At 40.3% G+C, this 24,360-nt stretch overlaps 1 protein-coding gene and 1 non-coding gene across 2 annotated transcripts; both read left to right on the top strand.

Annotated features, from left to right (window-relative positions):
- Positions 1 to 1,748: 1,748 nt before the first annotated feature.
- On the top strand, positions 1,749 to 8,266 carry LOC110796878 (nuclear poly(A) polymerase 2). Its single transcript, XM_022001961.2, has 12 exons — positions 1,749 to 2,343; positions 2,431 to 2,508; positions 3,581 to 3,688; positions 4,106 to 4,168; positions 4,262 to 4,423; positions 4,875 to 4,988; positions 5,196 to 5,258; positions 5,362 to 5,691; positions 5,768 to 5,932; positions 6,160 to 7,038; positions 7,344 to 7,420; positions 7,519 to 8,266. The coding sequence occupies exons 1-12, from the start codon at positions 2,239 to 2,241 to the stop codon at positions 7,541 to 7,543; spliced, it is 2,169 nt and encodes a 722-aa protein (XP_021857653.1). The 5' UTR covers positions 1,749 to 2,238; the 3' UTR covers positions 7,544 to 8,266.
- Positions 8,267 to 17,656: 9,390 nt separating this feature from the next.
- Positions 17,657 to 17,763, top strand: LOC130460175 (small nucleolar RNA R71). The gene has a single exon (XR_008920119.1). It is a non-coding gene; the product is annotated as a small nucleolar RNA R71 (small nucleolar RNA).
- The last annotated feature ends 6,597 nt before the right edge of the window (positions 17,764 to 24,360 follow it).

Genomic DNA, 24,360 nt, shown 5'->3' with positions numbered 1-24,360 from the left:
AACGTAATTCATAAGATTCTCTTCTAGTGTCAACATTCTAAATGGGAAAAACATTTAGATTCAGAAGGAGTATTAATAATCCCTCCGTATTTATTTAAGAGATACACTTGGTCTGGCACGGGTATTAAGAAGAAGAATTGAATAAAATAAAGTAATAAAACAAGTGGGGTTGGGTATATATTTTAATAAGTAAAACAAGTGGAGACCATGTCATTTTAAGGGGTGGGGGGTGGGGTGTAGTTATGAAATTATTTGTTTAATAAGGTGATGGGACATAAGATATATTAGATAGATTATTTAATTAGATGGTGTGGTTGATAAGTTATTAAAAATGACAAGTGTATCTCTTAAATAAATACGGCCAGAAAAGACAAGTGTATAAATACGGAAGGAGTATTAGTTTAGATATGAAAATAACACAAATTACTTAAATTTTGACTCAATTTATTCAGTGGGCTTAAATATTTGATGGCATATTCAAAGTGGAGCAGTGGGCATTCCTTAGTTTGTTTTAAGAGTGGGTCATGGCCTTTGAATTTGTTTAACCACTGTTTGACTTGTTGGACTTCTCTTGTACACGGAGTACGGTGTACATGGCAACTGGGAATCATGCGAGCGCTTTCTCAGTCCAATACGGTGCATTAGGACGGTTTGACTTCATCTTTACACATTGTACAAATCTATGGTGTTCCGGTCTACCGTCTTGGGAAAAAACTATCTTCAGGTTTGTCTATTTTACTTTATAAAATAAAATTACTTGTTAGCCTGTGTTGTGTATGATTAAATGTTTTAATCAAAACCTAATATACTTTGATAATGAAGCCGAAGTGACGATAAAGTAATCAATTTTTTTTAATGGTGAATGAATGTAAAACCATTAATGAAAAATATTCGAAGAGTCATGCAATTGTTTTTTTTTCCCAAAGTTAAAATTTGAATTTAAAGAGTAAATCAATTAAAGGATAAAAATATAAATTCGAAAAGTGGACACATACAAGTAAAACATTGTTTTAAAAATTATTATTATTATTATTATTATTATTACTCCAGTATAGATTACTAATCTACACTAACCTATTAAAATAATCTATTACATTATAGAAGTAGTAATGAAATAATGGGAGTTGAGTTAATTAACACTCATTGACTCATTGTATCAAGTACGTCGAGATCGTGACTTGTTTCAGAGTAGTATTGGCTTAGACATACCTCTAATCGTTGCAAATAATGTGAAATGATCACAAGTTTTGATTAAAATTAGATAGCAAAACAAAAAATAAGATTATTTCTCTCGATACCATATCTTAATTTATTAAGAACTACGGAATAGAAATACTCCGTAAGAAAACTTAATAACGATAAATGAGCTGATATCTTGATGTGTTATCATATCTCAAAATAGCTAAATTATCTAAATATAAGATTGAGTTCCTTAAAAGTAATTGGAAATTGAAAACTTTACTCAACCTCGTTAATTTACGATATGGAGCATAAAAAATCGCTCACATTACAAACATTTGGAGTACAAAGATGATGAAAGGGAAGTTGAAATGACCATCTAAAAAAGGAAAGGAAAGGAAAGGAAAGGAAAGGAAAACAGGGATTAGAGAGTAATACTGACTAGATACCCGCGTAGACGCGCACATGACATCACAAAGTACGCCAAAACTCCCACTCTAAAATCTCTCCAATTGGAAATTGGAATATCTTTCTCCTTTAACTACTCCCATTATTTTTAGGAATTCACGGTTTTTTTCCCGTTTTATATAAATATGAAATATCTCCACTCGCAAAAACAAAATTTATATAGAAAAAATCAATTGGCCGCCACACCGATCAATCCCTCGCTTTCTCTCTCCTCCTTCCCCAAATCAATTGGAACCCCCTTACAATTCGTCCCTCCTTCCGATTTTCCTAGGGTTCCGATTCTTTCTTAGGGTTCCAATTTCAAATTTCAAATTTCCCAATTCTCTATTTTTGTTCTCTGTTTTTCTTTTGTTTCCTGATTTGGTCGATCGCGATTTCCTTCCTGAATTTTGATCATTGCGGTTGTTAGGGTTTCAATTTCGGGAATTTAGGTGTTTTTCTTGTTTCTCAAGACAGATCATTGTGTTTTAGGGTTTCAATTTAGCGGAATTAGGCGGTTTTCTTTATTTCGAAGATAGATCATTGCGTTGTTGGGGTCTCTTTTGGGAATTTGGATATAAGGTTGACGGAATTTTTATTGAGTGAACAAGGATGGGAAGTGCAGAGGGATTGGTGAATCAGATTGGAGTAACGAAGCCGATTTCTATGGCTGGACCTTCCGCCGCTGATTTGCAGAGGACTCGTGAATTGGAGAAGGTTTGATTATTTGATTCTCAATTTTTGTTTCCAATTGCCAATTTTTGTTTCTATGTTTGGCCTAAAAGATTGTTGATTTTCGTATAGTTTTTGGTTGATTCTGGTTTGTATGAAAGCAATGACGAGGCTGCAAAGAGGGAAGCTGTTTTGGCTCGCCTTAGAGAGGTATAATTTACTAATTTACTTTGGATTGAAGATTTGTTGTTTTTGACATGAATTCAAACTGGTTTTGTGCAATTCGGATCAAAACACCTGGATTGTTTATTTTCATGTCGGTAAATAGAAGAAGGTTCTGGGATGCTACAGAAACTCTGAAATTACTGGGTTGATTGGTGTTTTTCGTTGAACATTACTCTATGATTGCGTTGGCCCTGCTGATTTTTAAATTAAACGAGCTTATTAGATGTTGGAGTTGTAACACGAAAGATAATGAGGTTGTTTGTTGCTGAAGCTGTGAAGATAACGAGGTTCTCATAATGTTACATAACAAGCTGGATTGACTGTTGTTTGTCATTGGAGATTACTGTATGCTTTTGCTAATAGGTTTAAAGTTTTGCTGAAAAGTAGCGATAGCTAGTTTTTTTAATGTGATGTTTTGTCGAAAGCTTATTACTAATTTACTACTTATTGGCATTAATTATTTGAAACATAATTTTATTAATAAATTGGTAGAGCAAGTATCATTGTGTTTTTTGTTCAATAATGAGAAAGAGTTAGTTTATTTTCTTGTCCATTTTGATTCTTCTTTACCCCTACCTTGTAATTTCCCTTCATGCACAATGATCTTTGTAATTTTCATGAGACCGAGGAAATTTCCACATCAATCTCGGTACTATTGTTTTTTGGTAGTAGAAGTTGTTGAGATATAATGAACTCTAGTGAGAACAGGAACTTAACCAAGCCTCCTATTAAAGTCCAAAAGGTTTGCATTGTACTATTGGCAACTGATTACAACAATGGCTCTAGAGGAGTTTAGCTTGTTATGCATTATGCGGATTTACTCTCTTCCGCGAGGGGGGTGGCTGAGTGTTGTGCGAGTTTTATTACTCATGTCCTCTCAATGCTTCATAGCTGTAGGCAGTATATTATCTTGTCTAATATGTGAATGTATCTGCATTTTTTACCATCGCTTTTCCCTTGCATGCTCATTTTCTTCTCCGATTTCCCTGGCTCCCTGATTTATTGATTTAATCACTTCACTTAGTATTGAATTGTAATTTATGCTTCTACTTGCCAGCTTGTCAAAGATTGGGTGAAACAACTTACTCGATTGAGAGGGTATACAGACCAGATGGTCGAGGATGCTAATGCATTGATACTCACTTTTGGTTCTTGTCGTCTAGGGGTAAGAAACCTAATGATTTTATTGTTTTCTGAAATATATTTTGAGATTGCTGCTATTGAAACCGGCAATTCTGGTGAATTCATGTTTGAAGAGAATCAATATGTTTTATATTCTAGCTAAAAATGCACTAGTTATCTTTGGATGTTTTAATTGTGCCTATTTTTTAGTTATTGCAAAAACTGATGGCTTGATAGATTCTATAGTGTATTTGTTTTGGTTGCTCACTGATTTCTGGAAGCAATTTCCTTTTCTGTATTTTTGATGTCAAATCAATGTTATCTGTCGGTGTTATTTGTGTATGTGAACACAACACATTCTGCAAAGGCAAAGGAGTGTATGAATGACATCACTACTTTCCTCTTAGCCTTATTATTCGGTATAATTTTTTGAACTTTTCCTTTCCATTCCGTTATCCAGGTAAATGGTCCTGGAGCTGATATAGATGCTTTATGTGTGGGGCCATCATATATTAGTCGAGATGTAAGTACTGTTGTTGAAACCTGCGATGTGTTTGTTTCATTGATTTTGCTCTGGCTATTGGCCTCTAATCGGTTTTAATCTTGTGTTATGTAGGAGGATTTCTTTTACATATTCCATGATATCCTGGCACAGTTGGAGGAAGTTACAGAGCTTCAACCTATTCCTGATGCTCATGTACCAGTGATGAAATTTAAATTTGATGGGATCTCTATTGATCTTCTGTACGCAAGTGTCTCCTTCTTAGTTGTTCCTGAAGTAAGAATTAATTTGATATTTTTCTTTGTAATTTTGTTTATTATTCTGTAGATTATATGTGGATTCATTTTTTTGGGCAATATTTTACTTCTACCTTTTCAACTTTTGTCTTCATGTGTAGTAGAAGTGATGAAATAGTGCTTGTGTTGATGCCACACCTTTATTTATATGATGTTCCTATTATTGATGTTTGTAGACATGTAATTGTACCAATTCCTGGGGAATACATTTGAGTTTGTGAAGGGCTGTTTATCTTGCAGTGTCCCTTTTGGGTTAGTGTCAGTTGCAGAATCCCTATTCCAATAGAACCTGCATCTTCTTGCTACTTTGATGTCTTATGTGTTTTGTTTTGATAATATATACTCTGCATGAGTCTTGTACTAGCTTGACTGTTTACGTTACTTTTAGTTAGAAGTTTGCGTACATTAATACTGTAAGAGAATTGATGCAGGACTTGGATATCTCCCATGTTTCGGTGCTGTACAATGTTGACGAAGCTACTGTTCGAAGTCTAAATGGTTGCAGGGTGGCAGATCAAATTCTTAAGCTAGTTCCTGACGCTGAGGTACACAAGGGCACATGGTCTATTTTTCCTTGCTTTTGTTTCCTTTATTGTTTTTTTGTTGCTGTCAATAATAAGAAGTAAAATTTATGTTAGGTTGTTCTGCTTGTATCTTTATTACCAGAATACCACATATTTGTGGTCAGGTAGCAGCTTTTATTTGCAGTTTATTTTTGTCCTTGAATGTTATAAACTATCTCCTATTTTCAGCATTTCCGCACTGCACTTAGGTGTCTCAGGTTTTGGGCTAAAAAACGAGGTGTTTACTCAAATGTAAGTTTCTAAGTTGTTTCATGGTTTTATTGTTGATCATTCCCCCCTTTCAGCCTTTTGTCATCCTTTTTCTTTTGTTAAGTCCATTCAACTGTTGGCTTAGGTGACTGGATTTCTCGGTGGTGTAAATTGGGCTATTCTTGTGGCTCGAGTATGCCAGCTGTATCCAAATGCAATACCAAGTATGCTGGTTTCTCGATTTTTTAGAGTCTATACTCAGTGGCGTTGGCCCAACCCTGTGATGCTTTGTGGGATTGAAGAAGATGAGCTTGGATTTCCTGTTTGGGATCCTCGTAGGAATCATCGGGATCGTACTCATCGCATGCCTATCATTACGCCTGCATACCCTTGCATGAATTCTAGCTACAATGTTTCGCCAAGTACTCTACGGGTGATGATGGAACAATTGGAGTTTGGTAACAAGATTTGTCAGGTATGTTTTGATGCTTGTCTCCTTTTTTTGTCACTAGGAAGCTTACTAATGTATCATTTTACTCTTATCATTTTAGGATATTGAGCTCAACAAGGCACGCTGGAGTACTCTATTTGAACCGTACATGTTCTTTGAGAGTTATAAAAACTATCTACAGGTTGACATAATTGCAGCTGATGCTGATGATTTGCGTGCTTGGAGAGGGTGGGTAGAATCCCGGTTTAGACAGCTGACTCTGATGGTAAGATTTTGTGTTTATTGGCAACAATCGACTATATTGTTTAAATAGGTCTATGCATGGCTTCTTAATTTTCTCAGTTGCCAAGTTTATCTAGATTAGCTTTTCGAACTGGTCTCAGATCTATATGAACACATTTGCTTTTAGCTTCCCTATGAATCCTAGGTCTTCTTGTACATTTTATTACTAGTTCTTTTCTGAGTAGATCTTGGTATCTATTTTTTTTCCAGATAGAACGTGATACTGTTGGGAAACTTCAATGTCATCCCTGTCCTCATGACTTGTTTGATCCATCAAGGCAAAGGGCTCACTGTGCATTTTTTATGGGTTTGCAAAGGAAGCAAGGCGAGGTTTCCCAGGAGGGACAGCAGTTTGATATACGTGCAACAGTTGATGAGTTTAGGAATTCAATAAATATGTACTCATACTGGAAGCCAGGGATGGATATATGTGTTTCCCATGTTCGTAGAAAGCTGCTTCCAGCTTTTGTTTTGCCAGAAGGTTATAAGCGATCTCGGCTATCAAGGTCCGTAGGTGATCAACGAGCACAAAGTTCAAGTAGTCCAAAAGATGAAGTTATTGGTGGAAGCTCTCTTAAAAGAAAGCGTTCTAGTGAAGATGTAGATGGGCAGTTGGGGAAACGACGGTCTCATAGCCCGTGCGGGCCGGTTTCAGTGTCTCCTGATTCAGTGCTTCATAATTTTGGGTCTCCATTGCCAGAGAGATTGGGATCTGTTGAGTGTGACGTGACACCTGTGTCCGACAGTGGTTCACCACCAGAACATGGATTGTCAGATAAGAAAAAGGCGTTGGACTGTGATTCAAAAGAGTCAGGCCTGGCTATTCCTGCCAGTAATGTATCAGTTGTAGAAAATTTAGAAATTCCGTCAACCTGCAATGCGGTCTCCATTCTTACAAGCAACGGATTGTACAGGGATCTTGACTCCGTATTCAAAGCAAATGAAGAGGGTGGAAACTGTAGCAGTTCAGAAGAAAGTGTAAACCAGAGTTCAATTCAGAATAATTCGTTCGAGGCAGTTTCTGGCTTGCTCACCAAGATAAGGGGTGGTTGTGTGAAGGGCATTGTTGCATTGCAAGATGGATCCGAGGTTTTATCTCTTACTCTATCTACTAGTATTATGTTGGTTCTAAAAAATATTGTTCTTTGTTCTTGTGTTATTTACAATCTTGGCCTTTGCTGTTCTTTCTTCTGTAGTCTTCACACACTATTACTTGTATAGTGTCCTTGCTTTCGTTGGAAGGTTGATCATCAGCCACTAGTGAAATGAGCAAAAGCTAGCTGGTTGATGAAACTCACTTTTTTCACAGTTTCCTTTGTCGTTTAGGTCTTGAGTTTATGTGTTGTTCTTTTTTGAGCTACTTATTTTTTAAATTTTTTGTTTATGTTGTGAAGACAAATGGAATAAATGGTGTAACGCTGAAGGCAAACATTGCAGCGGACTCTAGAACAATACAAGATCCGGTTTTAAGGCATGCATTTTTCTGACTCTTTTTTTTTTAACTTACACCTGTCACCATGTCCGTTTTTATATTGCTTTTGTGGTTGCATTTTTTGTGATAATTTTCAGGCTTAGTCTTGCTACAACAGCTTGAAGTGGGGCAGAAGAGTAATCTGAAATAGCAAATGAAGAAGCCTGAAATCACCACGACTGCGCTGGCGCCAGTGCTGGGGGGTGGGAGAGAGAGCCAGTTTCTCGGGTAAGTGCAATATTAGGTTGCTGGCTTGACTGTTTCAGGTTTGCTTGTGCAATATTGGTTTTTCGAGACAAGACAACAGAGGCTAGTTTGAAAGACAGTTCCAACTTTTAGCTAGCCTGCAGTTATTTGTACAGTTAGTTTTAGGTTATTAACTGAGCAGAAGTTGGAATTTAAAAAAACCATAAAAAAAGAAAAAACTATGAACGGAAAAAAAAATTAGCGACAGAATGACAAAAAAAGAACTTCATGCGGGAACTGTGGAAGCATTGCCATATCTGGTTTGGTGACGCCGGCCTTTATAACTGATGGAAGAATTGTGCTGCTCTGCCTCTCGGAATATTTTGAGGGTGTGCTCGGACTTCCGTGTCACTTGCAGTTTGGCTCCTTGCATGGATCCTGTGATCTTTCAGCTCAGGCCTGCCCTTAGAATTGCAAGATTTGTGTTGTACATTTTGGTTGGAAGATCAATTTTTAGGGCTTCGTAACCTTTGTAGGGGTGGGCGGGGGATCGGTTGGGAATGTTTTGTGATGTGGTTAGTGTTTATTAAGCAGTAAGACCATTCTCCTTGTTTCAAATCACTTTGTTAATGAAAATATGTCTTGTGTAATCTTTCTCTATACCCTGTTCCTTGCTGTAAAATATGTTTTGAAAATATGTCTTGTGTAAAATATGTTTTGAAAATACCCTGTTCCTTGCTAATTGGCTAGTGAAAATATGTTTTGAGAATATTTGCTTTTTTGCATGAATAATTGAACATGACATGTGTATCCCGTTTAATTTCATACATTGTTACCTAAGCTCCTTTCAGCCTATAAAAAAAGTGTCAGTTTTCCATTGATATGGAGCATTAATATTAAATCATACTCGTACTCATAGTTAGAAATACACACCTGAAATAATAATTACAAATTTAATAAAAATTGGATATTATTCATTTGTTGGTGAATTATTTCAATTCATATTCATCATTAAATACTAGTCGAATGTACTCTCATATTTTTTTACAGCCCTCTGAAAAATGTCATCTTGCATCATCAAGATTCATTTTCACACGAGTAAACTAAAGATTGAATTGATGCTTAAAGAGAAGAAAATTGCATTTTCATTTTTAATATGGAGTACAAAACCAGAATCCGTATTACGAAGTACTTCGTATTAGTTTTGTATTTCGCTGCAAACACCCTTTTTTCCCCACCCATTTTATTATATTCTATCATAAACAACGTTATATCTTCATCATCTTCTTTTTTTTTTTTTTTTTTTTTTTTTTATAGCACAATAACAAACGATCAAATAATCATTCCCTTCCTCGCGTTATTCGCTAGGATATGGGCCGGAGAAATAATTAGCCTATCAACCTTAACACATGCCACATAATCAAGAGTAGAGGCCAACGCGACGATGTCCGCTAACACGTGCCGAATATGATTATCAGTAGAATTCGGCTTTGAGAGGGCCATAATGCCCATTTGGCAATCTGTTTTGATCAAAATGTTCTTGGACACGGCTGCTACACTCTTCAGCCCTTCCTAGATTGCTAAACATTCTGCCTGTAAAGCCGAAGTTGCGCAAATTCTCATCGAGCCGCGTATGTGCCTCTCCGTCGTCCTCTCCCCTTGCCACCCCACCGCTGCTCCCCATTCCGAATTCTTTCTTTTTTTGGATTCCCTTCCACGCTGCGTCAACAAGTAGAGTGATGTGTCCTGTCGTACGTGGTTTCCCTATTGCTCAAACCATTTTGTGAATCTGCAGGAGCCCCCTCGAGGCCGGGTTTATCCCAGAATCTGCGAGTATTAGATTCGCCCGTTTAGTCCAACTGTCCATCCCTTCCTTGACTAGTATCAGAATTCTCACAGATGAACACTGCACCTGACGAAATACAACTTCATACCTATGATGCCAGAGAGCGAAACGAATTCCACCACTATCGAATCTTCCTTTTTATCCTCTTTGAAAAAGAAGGACATGAAATTTATCAACCAATCTCCAATAGTCGTTGAGGCCAATAGTCGAGTGTGTATCCCCAAACCACCTGCTCTCCAGACATGGGTACTGATCGTGCAATCTCGGAACAAGTGGCAATCCGTTTCCCTTTCCACGCCACACAGTGGACAAGTATCATCAATGTTTCTAACTCTGATCTTGATATTTGTCCGGGAAGCGATAGCCTTGTTGATGATTTTCCAACAGAAGAGTTTCCACTTTGGAGGTATCTTCCTTCTCCAAAGTCCCCCCCAAAAGGGGCTCCTAACCCTAGGCTGAACGCTAGTCACTAGGTGCCAATACGCAGTTTTGATGGAGAAGTCCCCACTCTTTGATGGTCCCCAATAGAACCCATCCTGCTGGCCCACCTTCGGTAACTTCGAGGCCAAAATCGCTTCAACTGACTCCTTGGTGAATTCCTTCCAAAGCAACCCCAAATCCCATGTAGAGTGTTGGTTTGTGAGGTCCGCTACCCATTTGATGGGCTTTGCATGGGCGAGCCCTTGTTTTCTGTGAACATGACCCATGGCCGTCCACCCCTCTTCTAATGCGTCCACTGTCGTCCCACTTCCTATAGTTCTTCGGATTCCTCCTTTGAGTGTAGCTATGCTTTTCACCATGCTTCTAGCCGCCCATGATGCATTCTTTAAGCTGGTTCCTTTGTATCCAAGAGTAATAGGGTCTTCCCCCCCTCTAAACAAACTACTGGCTAAGGTATCATGATTTGTGTGGAGTATCCACGCCTGATTTCCTAAGAATGCGGTGTGACAGGCTAAATCGCACTCCTATCAAAGATAAACCTAACGTTCACCAACTAAAAATATAGCAAGGGAAGCAGAGATCGTATCCACAGGGAAACATGCGTTCTTTCTACTATTAAATTACTAATCTAGACTACTGGTAACAAGAATTGGATTGGTTTGTGTATTAAACTAAAACAAGTAATCAAATCGGAAAATAACAATATTAAAGGAATCTAGGGCAGCGGTTCACCATAAACGCAGACCGGGATTGGACAACGGACAATAACAACCATAACTAGGAAAACATGCATCTCTCGAATCTTATGAATTCTTTAGGATAAAACAACTAGCGGGCTCTCGCTACGTACTAGAAATAATTCCTATCTAATAGCCACAGACCAAAAACATCAGATTTATACCTCTCGGCGATAATCTAAGGTTAATCAAACTCAAATCAAAATAGTCCGGCCGAATAGAATTGACGAGCAATAATAATAAGCTATAGAAATTATAATCAATCAATCAATAATCAAGTCCACATATAATCCCAATCATGCATTCATGGATCCCCTAAACCCTAGAAATTAAACTACTCACTCATGATAATAAATAACAACGCAATTAACATAATGGAAAACATGATTAAAGCAATGAATTAAATTAGAGCAAGAAATAATACCGAATTGAAGAACAATGAAATAATAAAGCTTGAATCTTTGATTAAAATTAAAACTGAGTGTTTGGAGAATTAAAGAGAACTAAAAATAAACTAAGTAATGGAAAAATAGAATCAAAGAGATCTTACAAAATAATAAAGGCCAGCTTATATAGTTTTCCCAAAAATAACATTAAAAACGGAAAAGAAATCACGCGAAAAAGCTGCAGAGGTTGGCGTCGCCCGATCGGGCGAAGTGCTCGATAGTCGGCCCGATCGGGCGGTTTGCAAAAGGTTGAAATCAGCTTCTGATGGGCGCCCGATCCGGACCGGGCGAACTGCGCCCGATCGGGCGCGTGTAGATGGCTTCACTTCTCTTTTAATTCCGCCCGATGGTCGCATTTCGCCCTCAGCTTACAGGGCGATTTGCAATCTTCAATATCCTTCGCCCATATTACCGAGTCTAACTCCCGGGGCTCAACCATAAGCATCTAAGGCTCCCGAAAGTCGACGATAACGGGCTCGTGTAATGGCCTAAATCAACATGAAACGGGTCTAAAAAGATCAATTTCTCATAATTGAACCTGAAACTCAAGGCACACTAAATAACACATATTAGTACTAAAAATGGCTTCTAAGAGCTCATTTGACACAAAAAAGTACTAAGGGACGGGGGTGAAACACTATATAAAACACACATATCAAACTCCCCCAAGCTAGATCCTTGCTTGTCCCTAAGCATGGAAATCATCGATGAATACAAGACCAACTTCACCCCCACATATTTCAAAATGAAAAACATAATTCAAGGCAAAATCCAACAAGCATGCATCAATGTCAACCAATCAAAACCATTCAACCACTAATCCACCCTAACCATCGTCAAGCAAAGCGAACCACAAATGCACAATGGAATTCAAGACTAGTGCTCACACACTCGTCACTCATTTATGTGGCGGATAAAAGATGTACCCGTTCTCTCTCCTCCCAACATATAAGTGAACAATACCCTCCCAAACTCACAACACTCGTGTGTCTAGAAAAACATACACTCGACCTAGTAGTCGACTCGAAATGCGTCATGTCATAACTGGCATTGATATACAACTATTTTCACATAAGTACGACTCTATGCACAAAGGTCGGAAGGTCTTCAAAGCTTGTAATGTTAGGCTTAGGTAAGGTGCGGTAAATTTGGGTATAATGTGAGCTTTAAAGACTTGGCTTCGGGGAGCATAAATCCTAAAAACAACCATGATCAACCAATATAATGACCATAATCTCCCACTCAACACATGACAAAACAACAAATAGCCAACACCATACTTTCTTGCCTTTTTTCACAATTGCAACCAATCACTCATAAGGATATGAATTTGCAGAACTTGATTGAAACAATACTTTGAACTTTTTATGAGAGTAATAAATTTTTCTCTTTCTTTTCTTTTTCAATCTCTCTTTTTTTCTTTCTTTTTAGCAACCTTCACATTTGTTTTGTTCTTTCATCTCTTTTCATTTTCAACAACAAACATGATAAGACGAACTCCATTTTCAATACCCACTTTGTGCTCAAAATGTAGCACACTACAACTCCCTCACCTCACTACTATTAGCTCCCCAAAGCTAGGCTTGGGACTAGTAACCAATGGGGTTTTCATAGGCTTGTAATATGGCTAGTCACCGAATAAAAGGGCACAAGCAACAACATGGGCAGAAAAGAAGGGAATAAATGTATCTAGATTCATCTGAAGGCTACCTAATCAGAAAAATGCCTTCATCCTCCACAATGGGCATGTATATGAGTCATAAAACACTACTAACAGTTGCAAATTAATACTCAAAATCAATGACACACCAGGAAGCTATCACACATCTTAACCAAGTCAACTAGTCAAGCACCAAGTCCACAAATAGTTAGTCGGAGTTGACTCATGCTAAGGCATCAAAGCAATCGAATATCAAATCATGGCTAACACATCTACATTGCCCATCATCAAATACCAAGAATCAAAACAATTTTCGTTCAAGGGGCACAGGGAAGCATGATATTGTATTCATCGGAACGTATTTTTGTATTTTTTTTTTCAAAGCAATAAACTACTCTAGAAAACAGTAAACACACCAAAATAAACACACAAAAAATAAGTAAATGCAAAAATAAAAGGAAAACATACCTAATATGTACAAGTGAGTGAAACACCCCCCAAGCTAAATCAGACAATGTCCTCATTGGCTCAAGGGGTATCGGACCATCTCGATTCTCCTCAGCATCACTGATGGTCTTGGCCATCATCACCATCATCACCATCATCACCTCCCCGACCGCCAAAACCGCTAGTGCCTGCTCCAAACCCACCGTAGTGGGTGGGTGTGAAAGTGCCCATGGCACCGGGAGCTCCATATCCCTCCGCGGGATAGGTAAACCAGGAAGGGTGCTGTGTGTCCGAGGCAATGTAGCCCTGCCTGGCATACTGATCATAGAAGGGGAACATGGTCCTCTGGTGATCAGCCGCGAACTCATGGAAACCGAGCTCAAGTCTGCCCAACCTCTCATGAACGGGCTCCTGCTCCTCCTCTGGTGTAGGCCTACCCTGTGGCCTCCCCTCATCCCCTCGACGCCCCCTCCTAAAGTAGGTGCGAGGCTCAGGCTCGAACTGGTGGGGCTCTGGCTGTGGGTCAGGCTGGGGCTGCGGGTCAGGCTGCGGCTCATCCTCAAATCCAGTATATAAATAATGAGCTTGGCCGGCTCTGAAACGGGTGCGGCCCTGAGGGTCTGGTAAGGTGAAAAGCTTGTTCCCCTCGAACACCCACCACATGGCACCCGACCTAAACAACCCATGCTCCCCCTGTAGGCGACGAAGTCCAGCAAAGTAGGCCAAATCAAGTAAGTTGCTACCCAAAACCGGGGTTTGGTTAGCCTCAACAAAGTTAACTGTGGCCATGGCAATGTGGGTGATCAACCCACCAACGGTAATGCGAGGGGTATGTGTGCTAGTGGCTATAGAAAAGAGTTGGGAGGCCATATGATGTGCTAGGTTCATTTTATACCTCTCTTCCCCTTCTAGAACGTAGCCACCCAAAATCTCTAGCTCAGTACTCCTCACATTTTGGGTCTCCTCTCTACCAAAAATTGTAAACCCCAGAAACCTGTAGAAAACAATAGGGACAGGGTGTTGTATCTTGGAAGCATGCAAGTGTTGCATACTACCGGGATTATCATTACCCGTCAGCTTTCCCCACATTGTACAGTTGTTATGAGCACTACCAGGTTTCCTACTATAGGCGGTGGGCAAACCAAAAATCCCACCAAAATCAGCTATACTCATGGTAACAGTACGGTTCATCAAGCGAAACTGAACCGCCAACACAGTTCTATAACCATCTCTACGCAAAACCAACGAACTCAGAAATTCCAAAGTTATACGCCTAAAGATGAGACGCAACATACTATACATATCCTTCATACCGACACCATGAAAAAGACGTTTTACATCACTCTCAATACCCATTGCATGCAAAGATCTTTGACAAATAAAACGAGTGGGGATTACCTCCCTCTTCTTGAGGTGGATGAATCGGTCTCGTTGCCACTCCGTAGCAAAAATGACATCCGGGAAGTCCTCATCGGCTTCGAATTGGGGCGGTGGAGGTGGTGGTGTCGGCTCCCGAGCTCGGCTTGTGGAAGCCCCATGTTGGTTCCTTGGTTGTGTGGTGCAACTCTTCCTTGGTCGGTTAGTCATGGTGAAAATCTGAATTTTTGGTGGTGTTTTGAGTTTTTGGTTGAATTTGGGGGTTTGGTGGAGAGTGGAGCAAACTGAAATTGGTTGGGTATAGGTTGTAGAGGATGATGAGAGGGTGATTTTGATGTAAAGAGTGTTGAATTTGGTGGAAATTTGAGGGAGATATGAGGGATTGAAGTTTGTGAGAGTTGGGGTTTAATGGAGGAAGAGAGAGAAAATAAGGTTGAAGATGAAGAGGAAGTGAAGGAAATAAGGGTTGCCCGTGTTTTCTTATTGCTGAAATCGCCCTCCGCCCGGTCGGGCAGCATCTCGCCCGATCGGGCAATTTTCGAAACCTTTTCTTCTTTCTGTGCGCGCCCGATCGGGCGCTCCTCGCCCGATCCGGATCGGGCGAAATGCAATGCCTTGTTTTGTTGACTTTTCTCAGCCCAGAATCCTTCCTTGACCTTTCTATAACGTCATCATCAACCGCCCGATCGGGCGGGATTTCGCCTGATCGGGCATTTCTCTCGTCTTTTGTGTCGTTCGGGCCACTTTCGCCCGGTCGGGCGATTTCCCAAATTTTTCTTTGAATCGACACGCGCCCGATCGGGCGCTCTTCGCCCGATCCGGGTCGGGCGAAACGCATGCTGCTTTGTTTCAGCTTAAATTCAACTTTTTTGGACTTGGAGCCTTAGACCTGCATAACATTAAACACCAAAACCGTAAAATACCCTCATCTCGCCTCTCCAATACCAAAGACTACACTGAATCACACACTTGATAAAAAATTATACTAAAACACACAAAACGAAAGCATAAAGTACACTACGGAAAGCAATAAATGGATAGTTAAGTACTCATCCCCTATTAGATTGGTGTAATGTCCCCATTACACAATCTCAGTTTATGCACAGACAACGAAAGGAAGGGGATGAGAGCCACGACAACTCATCGAATGGGGGCACCAAAGATGGTGCCATCTGGTGTCAAATCAATTGCCTTGGATGAGCTATGTGGCGTGGGAAGTGACAGACCACGACCCCGATCATGAATACGGTGCCCACCGTTCACCGATCTTTTGACCTTTCGGGTCTCAGCATCATTAAATCGTGCATCCTTCCGAACCCATGCCGAAGAGCTCATACTCCGATCACCTCCCTCTGCAAAACAATTTGAAACATGCGCTTTTTCCGAAGGATAGTTGGAGTTAGTATGAGTCAATTTGTATTAAAATAATCATTAGAAACATTGGCTCCAAAACATGACTCCTCTACCATAGATCTCTTAGCAACATGGGTTAAATTGAAAGTAACCTTGTCATCCCCCACATTTAAGGTCAGCTTGCCATTCTTGACATCTATGATTGCCCCCGCAGTGTGTAGGAAAGGTCGACCTAAAATAATAGGAATCTGCCTGTCTTCTTCCATGTCCAACACAACAAAATCAACAAGGATAAAAAATTTACCTACTCTAACAGGCACATCTTCTAGAACACCTAGGGGGTATTTTACAGATCTATCAGCCATTTGCAGAGTTATGTTGGTAACTTTTAAATCACCCATGTTCAACTTAGTACATACAGACAGGGGCATGACACTAACACTGGCACCTAAATCACATAAGGCTTTGTCAATAAAAAGGTTGCCAATATTACACGGGATAGAGAAACTCCCGGGGTCCTTCAACTTGGGTGGAGACTTATTTTGTATTAAGGCACTGCACTCTTCAGTAAATGCAACAGTCTCCACCTCACTAAATGCTCTCTTCCTAGTCAAGATGTCTTTCATGTATTTAGCATATGCAGGTACTTGAGTAATTAATTCAGTGAAAGGGACCGTTACCTGCAGATTCTTTACTACTTCTAAGAACTTACCAAACTGCTTGTCTAGCTTGTTCTTTAGCTGACGATGAAGGAAGGGAAGTTTGATAGGTGGAACATGTATCTCAACTTTCTTCTCAACCCTTGTGCTAGCTTCCTTCTCCTTGACCACTTTATCACTTTCTTCTGGCACAGCACCACTGACAGACACCTCAACCTCTTCTTCAATAGTCATAGGCGGCCCATCATACTCATATCCACTCCGCAAAGTGACAGCATTTACAGACTCTCTGGTCACAGGCTGTGAAGGGAGTTGACCTTTGGGTCTCTCTGCAAGAGTAGTAGCCATTTGTGCCAACTGTTTATCCATGATCTTGTTATGAGCAGTGAGGGCATCGATTTTGGCATCCTTTTCGCTCAGAGATCTCTGCAATTCCAACATCATATTCCTCATCTCTACAAGCATGGGATCAGGTTGAGTGGGTTGAGGTTGTGGAGGAAAACCAGGTGGTCCACTAGGCTGCGGGTTGTAGTTACTCCGCGGTTGGTACTGTTGTTGTGGTGGTGGAGGGTGTTGAATCTGATGGGGGTTCTGGACATTAGTACTCCTATATGATAGTAGGGGGTTGTTTTTATACCCCTCGTTGTAAGAGTTGGAGTACGGATTGTTCTGCTTGTAGGACTGGAATGCATTGCATTGTTTGATAGAGCTCCGGCATTCCTGTGCATAATGGCCTTGCATCCCACAACTATTACAGACATTGGCAGATTGGGCGCTCATTGCAGCGACACTAGCATGTTGGGTGGATTGGGAAGATGCGATCTGTATATTATCTAGCTTGTGATGTAGGGCAGTTAGCTGAGCAGTAAGTTGTTCAATAGAATTCATCTCATGCTTAACACCCCGGTCGGCAAAACCTCTAGGATTCCCATATTGGGCACTATGGATGGCCATCTCCTCAATCACCTCTAAAGCTCTAGGCACCTCCAGTTGCATAAATCTCCCACTGGCAGCTGAATCCAAAAGACACCTAGACTCATTACCCAGACCATTATAGAACTGCTGAACCAGGAACCAGTCATCTAAACCATGATGCGGGCACTCTCTTTGCAAGTCCTTGAATCTCTCCCAAACTTCGAACAAACTCTCATCTGCTTGTTGAGAGATACCTAATATCTGACCCCTCAGACGAGCTGTCTTCTCAGGTGGGAAATATTTAACATAGAACGCAAGGGCCAAGGAATTCCAATCGGTGATTTTCATAGCTGCGCGGTTGAGACTGTTAATCCATAGCTTTGCCTTCCAACTCAATGAAAATGGAAACAGTATCTCCATAGTCTGCTCCGGTGTTAGATTCTTCTGCTTAATGGTGGCACAATACTGAATGAAAGACTGAATATGGAGATTAGGATCTTCACCCTTTTCCTCACCGAATTGGTGTCTCTCGATCATGTTTATCAGCTGGGGTTCGATCTTGAAATTCTCGACCGCAATGGAAGGCATGATTTCTTTGGGAAGCATAGACAGACTTGGTTTAGAATAGTCTGTAAGCCTTGGCACAAGTGGGGGTGGCGGTGGTGGTGCTTGGTCACCCATCTCTGAATCTGTATGGAATAGATTGCTAATCAGATAGTCAGATTCAGAGTCAGAATAATCTCTCAACCGTTCAACGAATCTACGCCGTCTACGAAAGGTCCGTTCAGGTTCAGGATCGAACGAAGTCAGATCGCTGGTATGGAAAGTCCTGGGCATAAACAAGCAAAAACTAGAAAACAGTCGTGAGATCCGATCTCAAGGAACGGAAGTCCCTTGAGAAGTAACAAAAAATAATCTAGAAAAACAATTAATAACAGAAAATAAAACCGTTTCCCCGAAAACGGCGCCAAAATTTGACAGGCTAAATCGCACTCCTATCAAAGATAAACCTAACGTTCACCAACTAAAAATATAGCAAGGGAAGCAGGGATCGTATCCACACGGAAACAGACGTTCTTTCTACTATTAAATTACTAATCTAGACTATGGTAACAAGAATTGGATTGGTTTGTGTATTAAACTAAAACAAGTAATCAAATCGGAAAATAACAATATTAAAGGAATCTAGGGCAGCGGTTCACCATTAATGCAGACCGGGATTTGACAACGGACAATAACAATCAATTAACAATCATAACTAGGAAAACATGCATCTCTCGAATCTTATGAATTCCTTAGGATAAAACAACTAGCGGGCTCTCGCTACGTACTAGAAATAATTCCTATCTAATAGCCACAGACCAAAAACATCAGATTTATACCTCTCGGCGCATAATCTAAGGTTAATCAAACTCAAATCAAAATAGTCCGGCCGAACAGAATTGACGAGCAATAATAATAAGCTATAGAAATTATAATCAATCAATCAATAATCAAGTCCACATATAATCCCAATCATGCATTCATGGATCCCCTAAACCCTAGAAATTAAACTACTCACTCATGATAATAAATAACAACGCAATTAACATAATGGAAAACATGATTAAAGCAATGAATTAAATTAGAGCAAGAAATAATACCGAATTGAAGAACAATGAAATAATAAAACTTGAATCTTTGATTAAAATTAAAACTGAGTGTTTGGAGAATTAGAGAGAACTAAAAATAAACTAAGTAATAGAAAACTAGAATCAAAGAGATCTTACAAAATAATAAAGGCCAGCTTATATAGTTTGCCCAAAAATAACATTAAAAACGGAAAAAAAACCACGCGAAAAAGCTGCAGAGGTGGGCGTCGCCCGATCGGGCGCAGTGCTCGATAGTCGGCCCGATCGGGCCAAATTCGCCCGATCGGGCCAAATTCCGCCCGATCGGGCGGTTTGCAAAAGGTTGAAATCAGCTTCTGATGGGCGCCCGATCCGGACCGGGCGAACTGCGCCCGATCGGGCGCGTGTAGATGGCTTCACTTCTCTTTTAATTCCGCCCGATGGTCGCATTTCGCCCTCAGCTTACAGGGCGATTTGCAATCTTCAATATCCTTCGCCCATATTACCGAGTCTAACTCCCGGGGCTCAACCATAAGCATCTAAGGCTCCCGAAAGTCGACGATAAAGGTCCTGAACTTCCTCGGGCTCGTGTAATGGCCTAAATCAACACGAAACGGGTCTAAAAAGACCAATTTCTCATAATTGAACCTGAAACTCAAGGCACGCTAAATAACACATATTAGTACTGAAAATGGCTCCTAAGAGCTCATTTGACACAAAAATGTACTAAGGGACGGGGGTGAAACACTATATAAAACACACATATCACGGTGTTTAGAGCCCCAAAGCTCCTAATGCCCAACCCTCCCTCAGATTTGTGCAGTTGTAGGATCTCCTTTTTCCTCCAATAGATGGGACGCCGGTCCGTAAATGAGCTCCACCAAAACCTCATAATGGTGGACGTTATCTTATCCGGAATACCCTTGGGAATTAGGTACAAAGCCATACCATTTGCTGAAAGGGATGCAAGAATTCCATTTATAAGCATGATCTTTCCCGCCTGGTTGTGGTGGAGGAATTTCCACGCCGACAACTTCGATAGAATCTTGCCATGGATGCTTCGTAGTCCCAAAGTGGTCCTACCATCAATGTCCATTTGGCAGCCAAGGTACACCCCTAAAGTAGAGTCAGGTTTTACTCCTAGAATGGAGGTGAGGTTATCCGCAATCTCTAGGGTTGTATTAGGGCTAAACATGATGGTGGATTTGTCGAAGTTGATCATTTCCCCTGAGAAGTCGCAAAAGGAATCAATACACTTCCTCATTGTCTTGCATGAAGCTTGTCTTGCCTTAAAACAGAAGAGGGCGTCATCCGCAAAAAAGAGATGAGAGATCGAGGGTGCTCTTGTCGCAACGCATAGGCCCGTAATCTTTCTTTTATGTTGTAGGAGAAACAATTGCTTAGAGAAGACTTCCATGCACAGAATAAAGATATAAGGAGATAAAGGGTCACCTTGTCGTTGCCCCACTTTTGGGCTGAAAGAGCAGGAGGGCTCACCATTCACAAGGACCGAGTAGGTGACCGTTGAGATACACTCCATGATACGGAAGATCCACACCTCCGGGAAGTTCATGGCAGAAAGGGCCGCATGGATAAAATCCCATCTGACTCTATCATAGGCCTTACTGAGATCAACTTTCAGAATTGCTGCAGAGTGCTTTCCTTTTGTCTTCTTTTTTACATGAGCATTGAGTTCTGAAGCCATATAGCAATTATCCACCATCATACGCCCCGGAACAAAATCATTCTGGTAGTCATCAACTAGGTCCGGCATCACCACCTTTAGCCTGTTCACCATACACTTTGAGATGATCTTGTAGGTGGAGTTGCATAGGTTAATAGGTCTGAATTTTCCCAATTCCTCCAGTCTATCTTCCTTTGGGACGAGGGTAATAAAAGTCTGATTAACTTCCTTCAGTAAGTGTCCTGTTTGGAAAAAAGCGTGGACCGCTTCACAAATATTCGGTCCCACCAGGTTCCAATACTTCTGTATAAACGTTGGTGGAACACCATCGAGTCCCTGTGACTTGAAGGGCTTGGAGCTAAACGCCGCTACATACAATGTGTGATGCGTGTTAGGCTATATTATGTTCTCCCTTGAACACAATGAGAATAAATAATATGATTTTCAATGTTTATAATTATGAGGGCTTAGCCTCATATTTATAGGGTAAGAAATAAGGAATTTAAGTCTTACTAGAATTACCAACCCTACTAGGATTGAAATTCTTATTCAATTAGAATTGCAACATTAATTAAACTCTTAATTAAATCAATTCCAGTAGGACTAGGAATACTCAATACAAGGTTACTTGGGATTTAAGCAATCGACCCTTTCTTGGAGCCCAAGACGAAACAACCCAACGTAGCCACAACGAGCCACGTTGGTGCGCGTGCCTGCCTAGGCCCAACGCGCTGCGGCCTTGCCTTGGCGGGCCTGCACTGTTACTGCTTTGCTCATTGGCTTGGCGCGGCCCATGGAGTTGCTGCCTTGCTCGCTAAGCGCGGCCCATGGTGCTGCTGCCTTGCTTGCTTGTCGAGCGATGGGCCGGCTCGCTTGCCGGCTTGTCGCTCGTCGAGCTTCCGATTCTGGAATCCATTTCCGTTTCGAACAAATATTTACATTTCCGTTAATATTTTCGATTACGGAAATAATTTCCTTTTCCGACAATATTTCCGATTCCGGTAATATTTCCGTTTCCGGCAATATTTCCGATTTTGGCAATATTTCTATTTTCGATAATATTTTCCGATACGAATCATGTTTCCGTTTCCGGCAACATCTACGACTTGGATAATATTTATATTTCCGTCATGAACCATATTTCCGTTTCCGGCAATATCATCATTTCTGGAGTATTTTTTATTTTGCCTTTTGACGATTTCAGCTCCCACTGGAACCGAGATCCGTCGTTTCCGAATGATCATAAATGGAGTACTTAATGAATAATATATTCACTTAAATACTTGATCCGTTCACGTACTATTTGTGTGACCCTACGGGTCCAATCAAGAGTAAGTTGTGGATTAATATTATTAATTCCACTTGAACTGAAGCGGCCTCTAGCTAGGCATTCAGTTCACTTGATCTCACTGAATTATTAACTTGTTTTTTGTTAATTAATACTGAACCGCATTTATAAGACTTAGCATTAAATGCATACTTGGATCAAGGGCATTATTTCCTTCAAGCTTCTGCGACATGCTGTCATTGTTGGTATTGGTCGAGCCTTTGAAGATGCGTTGAGTCTATTTAATAGGATTATGGAGTCTGATTTTTTGAGTAACCCTAGTGAGGTCGCTGCCCCTAAACTCATGAAGAAACTGACAGATATTTATTTCATAAAGCTTACTGCATCTGCTGAATCCACTTTTTCTTTATCTCCTCGGCAATCGACATCGTGGAAGTCGTAGCAGGGAGATCACAGCTCTACTTGGCTTTGGGCGGTCCCCATCTCAGGTTTGGGACAGACGATGAATGCTAAGGCTTACCGATGTGTGCTGTGTTACCGGCTGGGTGTTCCTTTGTTCTCTGTTTTGTTACCATGTTCTGCTTGCTCCAGGGTTTTTGTGGGGATATCTTCGGTGACCATGCGGTGTCGTGAGCTAGTATTGTGGGTATTAAACATCGGCATAATGTTGTTCGGAATACCTTTGTTGATGTTTGTTAACGGTATGGGATTTCGGCACGGAAAGAGGTTGATATTGGTCTGTCTGGAGGGAACGACGGAGTTCTCCGACTCGCAGATGTGTTACTATACTCTTCGGGTCGGGGACGTGATGTGTGTGTGTTGACTTGACGAGATCTTCTCCTATGACACAATTTGGGTTATCTGGCTTTGTTCCGGAACGGGTTGTGACTGATGTGGCTAGTCGAAAGCGGGTCAAGTACGAAGCAAGTTGTTTATGGTTTTCTTCCTTTATCTTTTTCTTCTCTGGGGGAACTGGATAAGGATGCTGTTGTGTAGATGAAGCGAGTTCAGAAGTTCTTTAGCACTCAAGACATTGGGGCTCGTGCTGCTGCTCATATTTTCACCAGGATAGACTTTGCTATAGATAGAGGAGTGGGGGGCCAGATTGTATCTTGGCTTCCCACTAATTTTTTGTATTTTGATTGAAGCTTTTGATATAATAATAATAATAATAATAATAATAATAATAATAATAATAATAATATTGATTATTGCCCATGATTGACACCTCTTCACTTGGATAAAAGTTCTAAGGAGCACCAAATCACAATCTTTTTTTTAACACTCTTTAATGTACATGCAACATACAACTGCAAGTATTGAAAGTTGATACTCCCTCCGTCTCGGAAAACTCGACCCGGTTTGACCGGCACAGAGTTTAAGGAACTTGAATTGACTTATTTAATTTAATACGTAGTAGTTGATAATGGGGTATTATTTTAATGTAGTTAGTGGGAGGTGGGTTAAGAGGTGGGGTTGGGGGAGAGTAGGGGTTAAATTTTTAATTATTTTTTGTATGGAGTAGGGGGTAGGTGGGTTAATAAGGGTGGAGTGAGAAATAATATAATATTGTTAGAATATTTCCATTTTTAGAAACAGGTCAAGTATTAAGGGACGACCCGATAAGGAAAACAGGTCAAATATTCCGGGACGGAGGGAGTACTGATTTTAGTGCGACTTTGATGGCTAATATGCTAACCAATTATTCTATGGAAAATTTGTAATTATTAATCCAACCTTTGCCCGATTTTCTTTAATTAAGCCTACCTATGCGATATTTCTAAATAATCCAACCTTTATGACTCAACTACTATTATTAAGCCTAACAAGTTACTAACCTGCTATAGGCGGTATTCACCCTTACGAGGCATATAACAATTATAATTTTTTTCCCCCTTATTTTCTTTAATTGCTATTTTAATTTTCGTTCCTCTCTCCTCTGAGATTTTCTGCTTCATCTCTGAACTCCTCTCCATTATTTCTCTTCTACCTCTTCTCCACCATTGTCGATCCCTCATACCTCTCCATTCGAAGTTCATCAAAAATAATCAGCAATTGCTATGGCTGGGGTAAAGCAATTGCCTGTTGGATCTGGATCTTCTTCAAATTCAAGGTTTTTTTTTCTTTCTAAATTTTCAACAAGACCACAATAACCAACATCGCACAAAAAAAAAAACTATATTATTGCAACAACTCGGGTTTTTACAAACTGACCATCAAGGAAGCCCAAAATTCAAAATTTACCAAAACAGGAACAAAAACGCTAAGGTTCTTAAGTTCACCTTCAATTG

This window comes from Spinacia oleracea, chromosome 4, assembly GCF_020520425.1.
Source record: "Spinacia oleracea cultivar Varoflay chromosome 4, BTI_SOV_V1, whole genome shotgun sequence".
Taxonomy (NCBI): domain Eukaryota; kingdom Viridiplantae; phylum Streptophyta; class Magnoliopsida; order Caryophyllales; family Amaranthaceae; genus Spinacia; species Spinacia oleracea.
The sequence above is the reverse complement of the archived record's forward strand: the minus strand, read 5'-3'. Positions and strand labels throughout refer to the sequence as shown.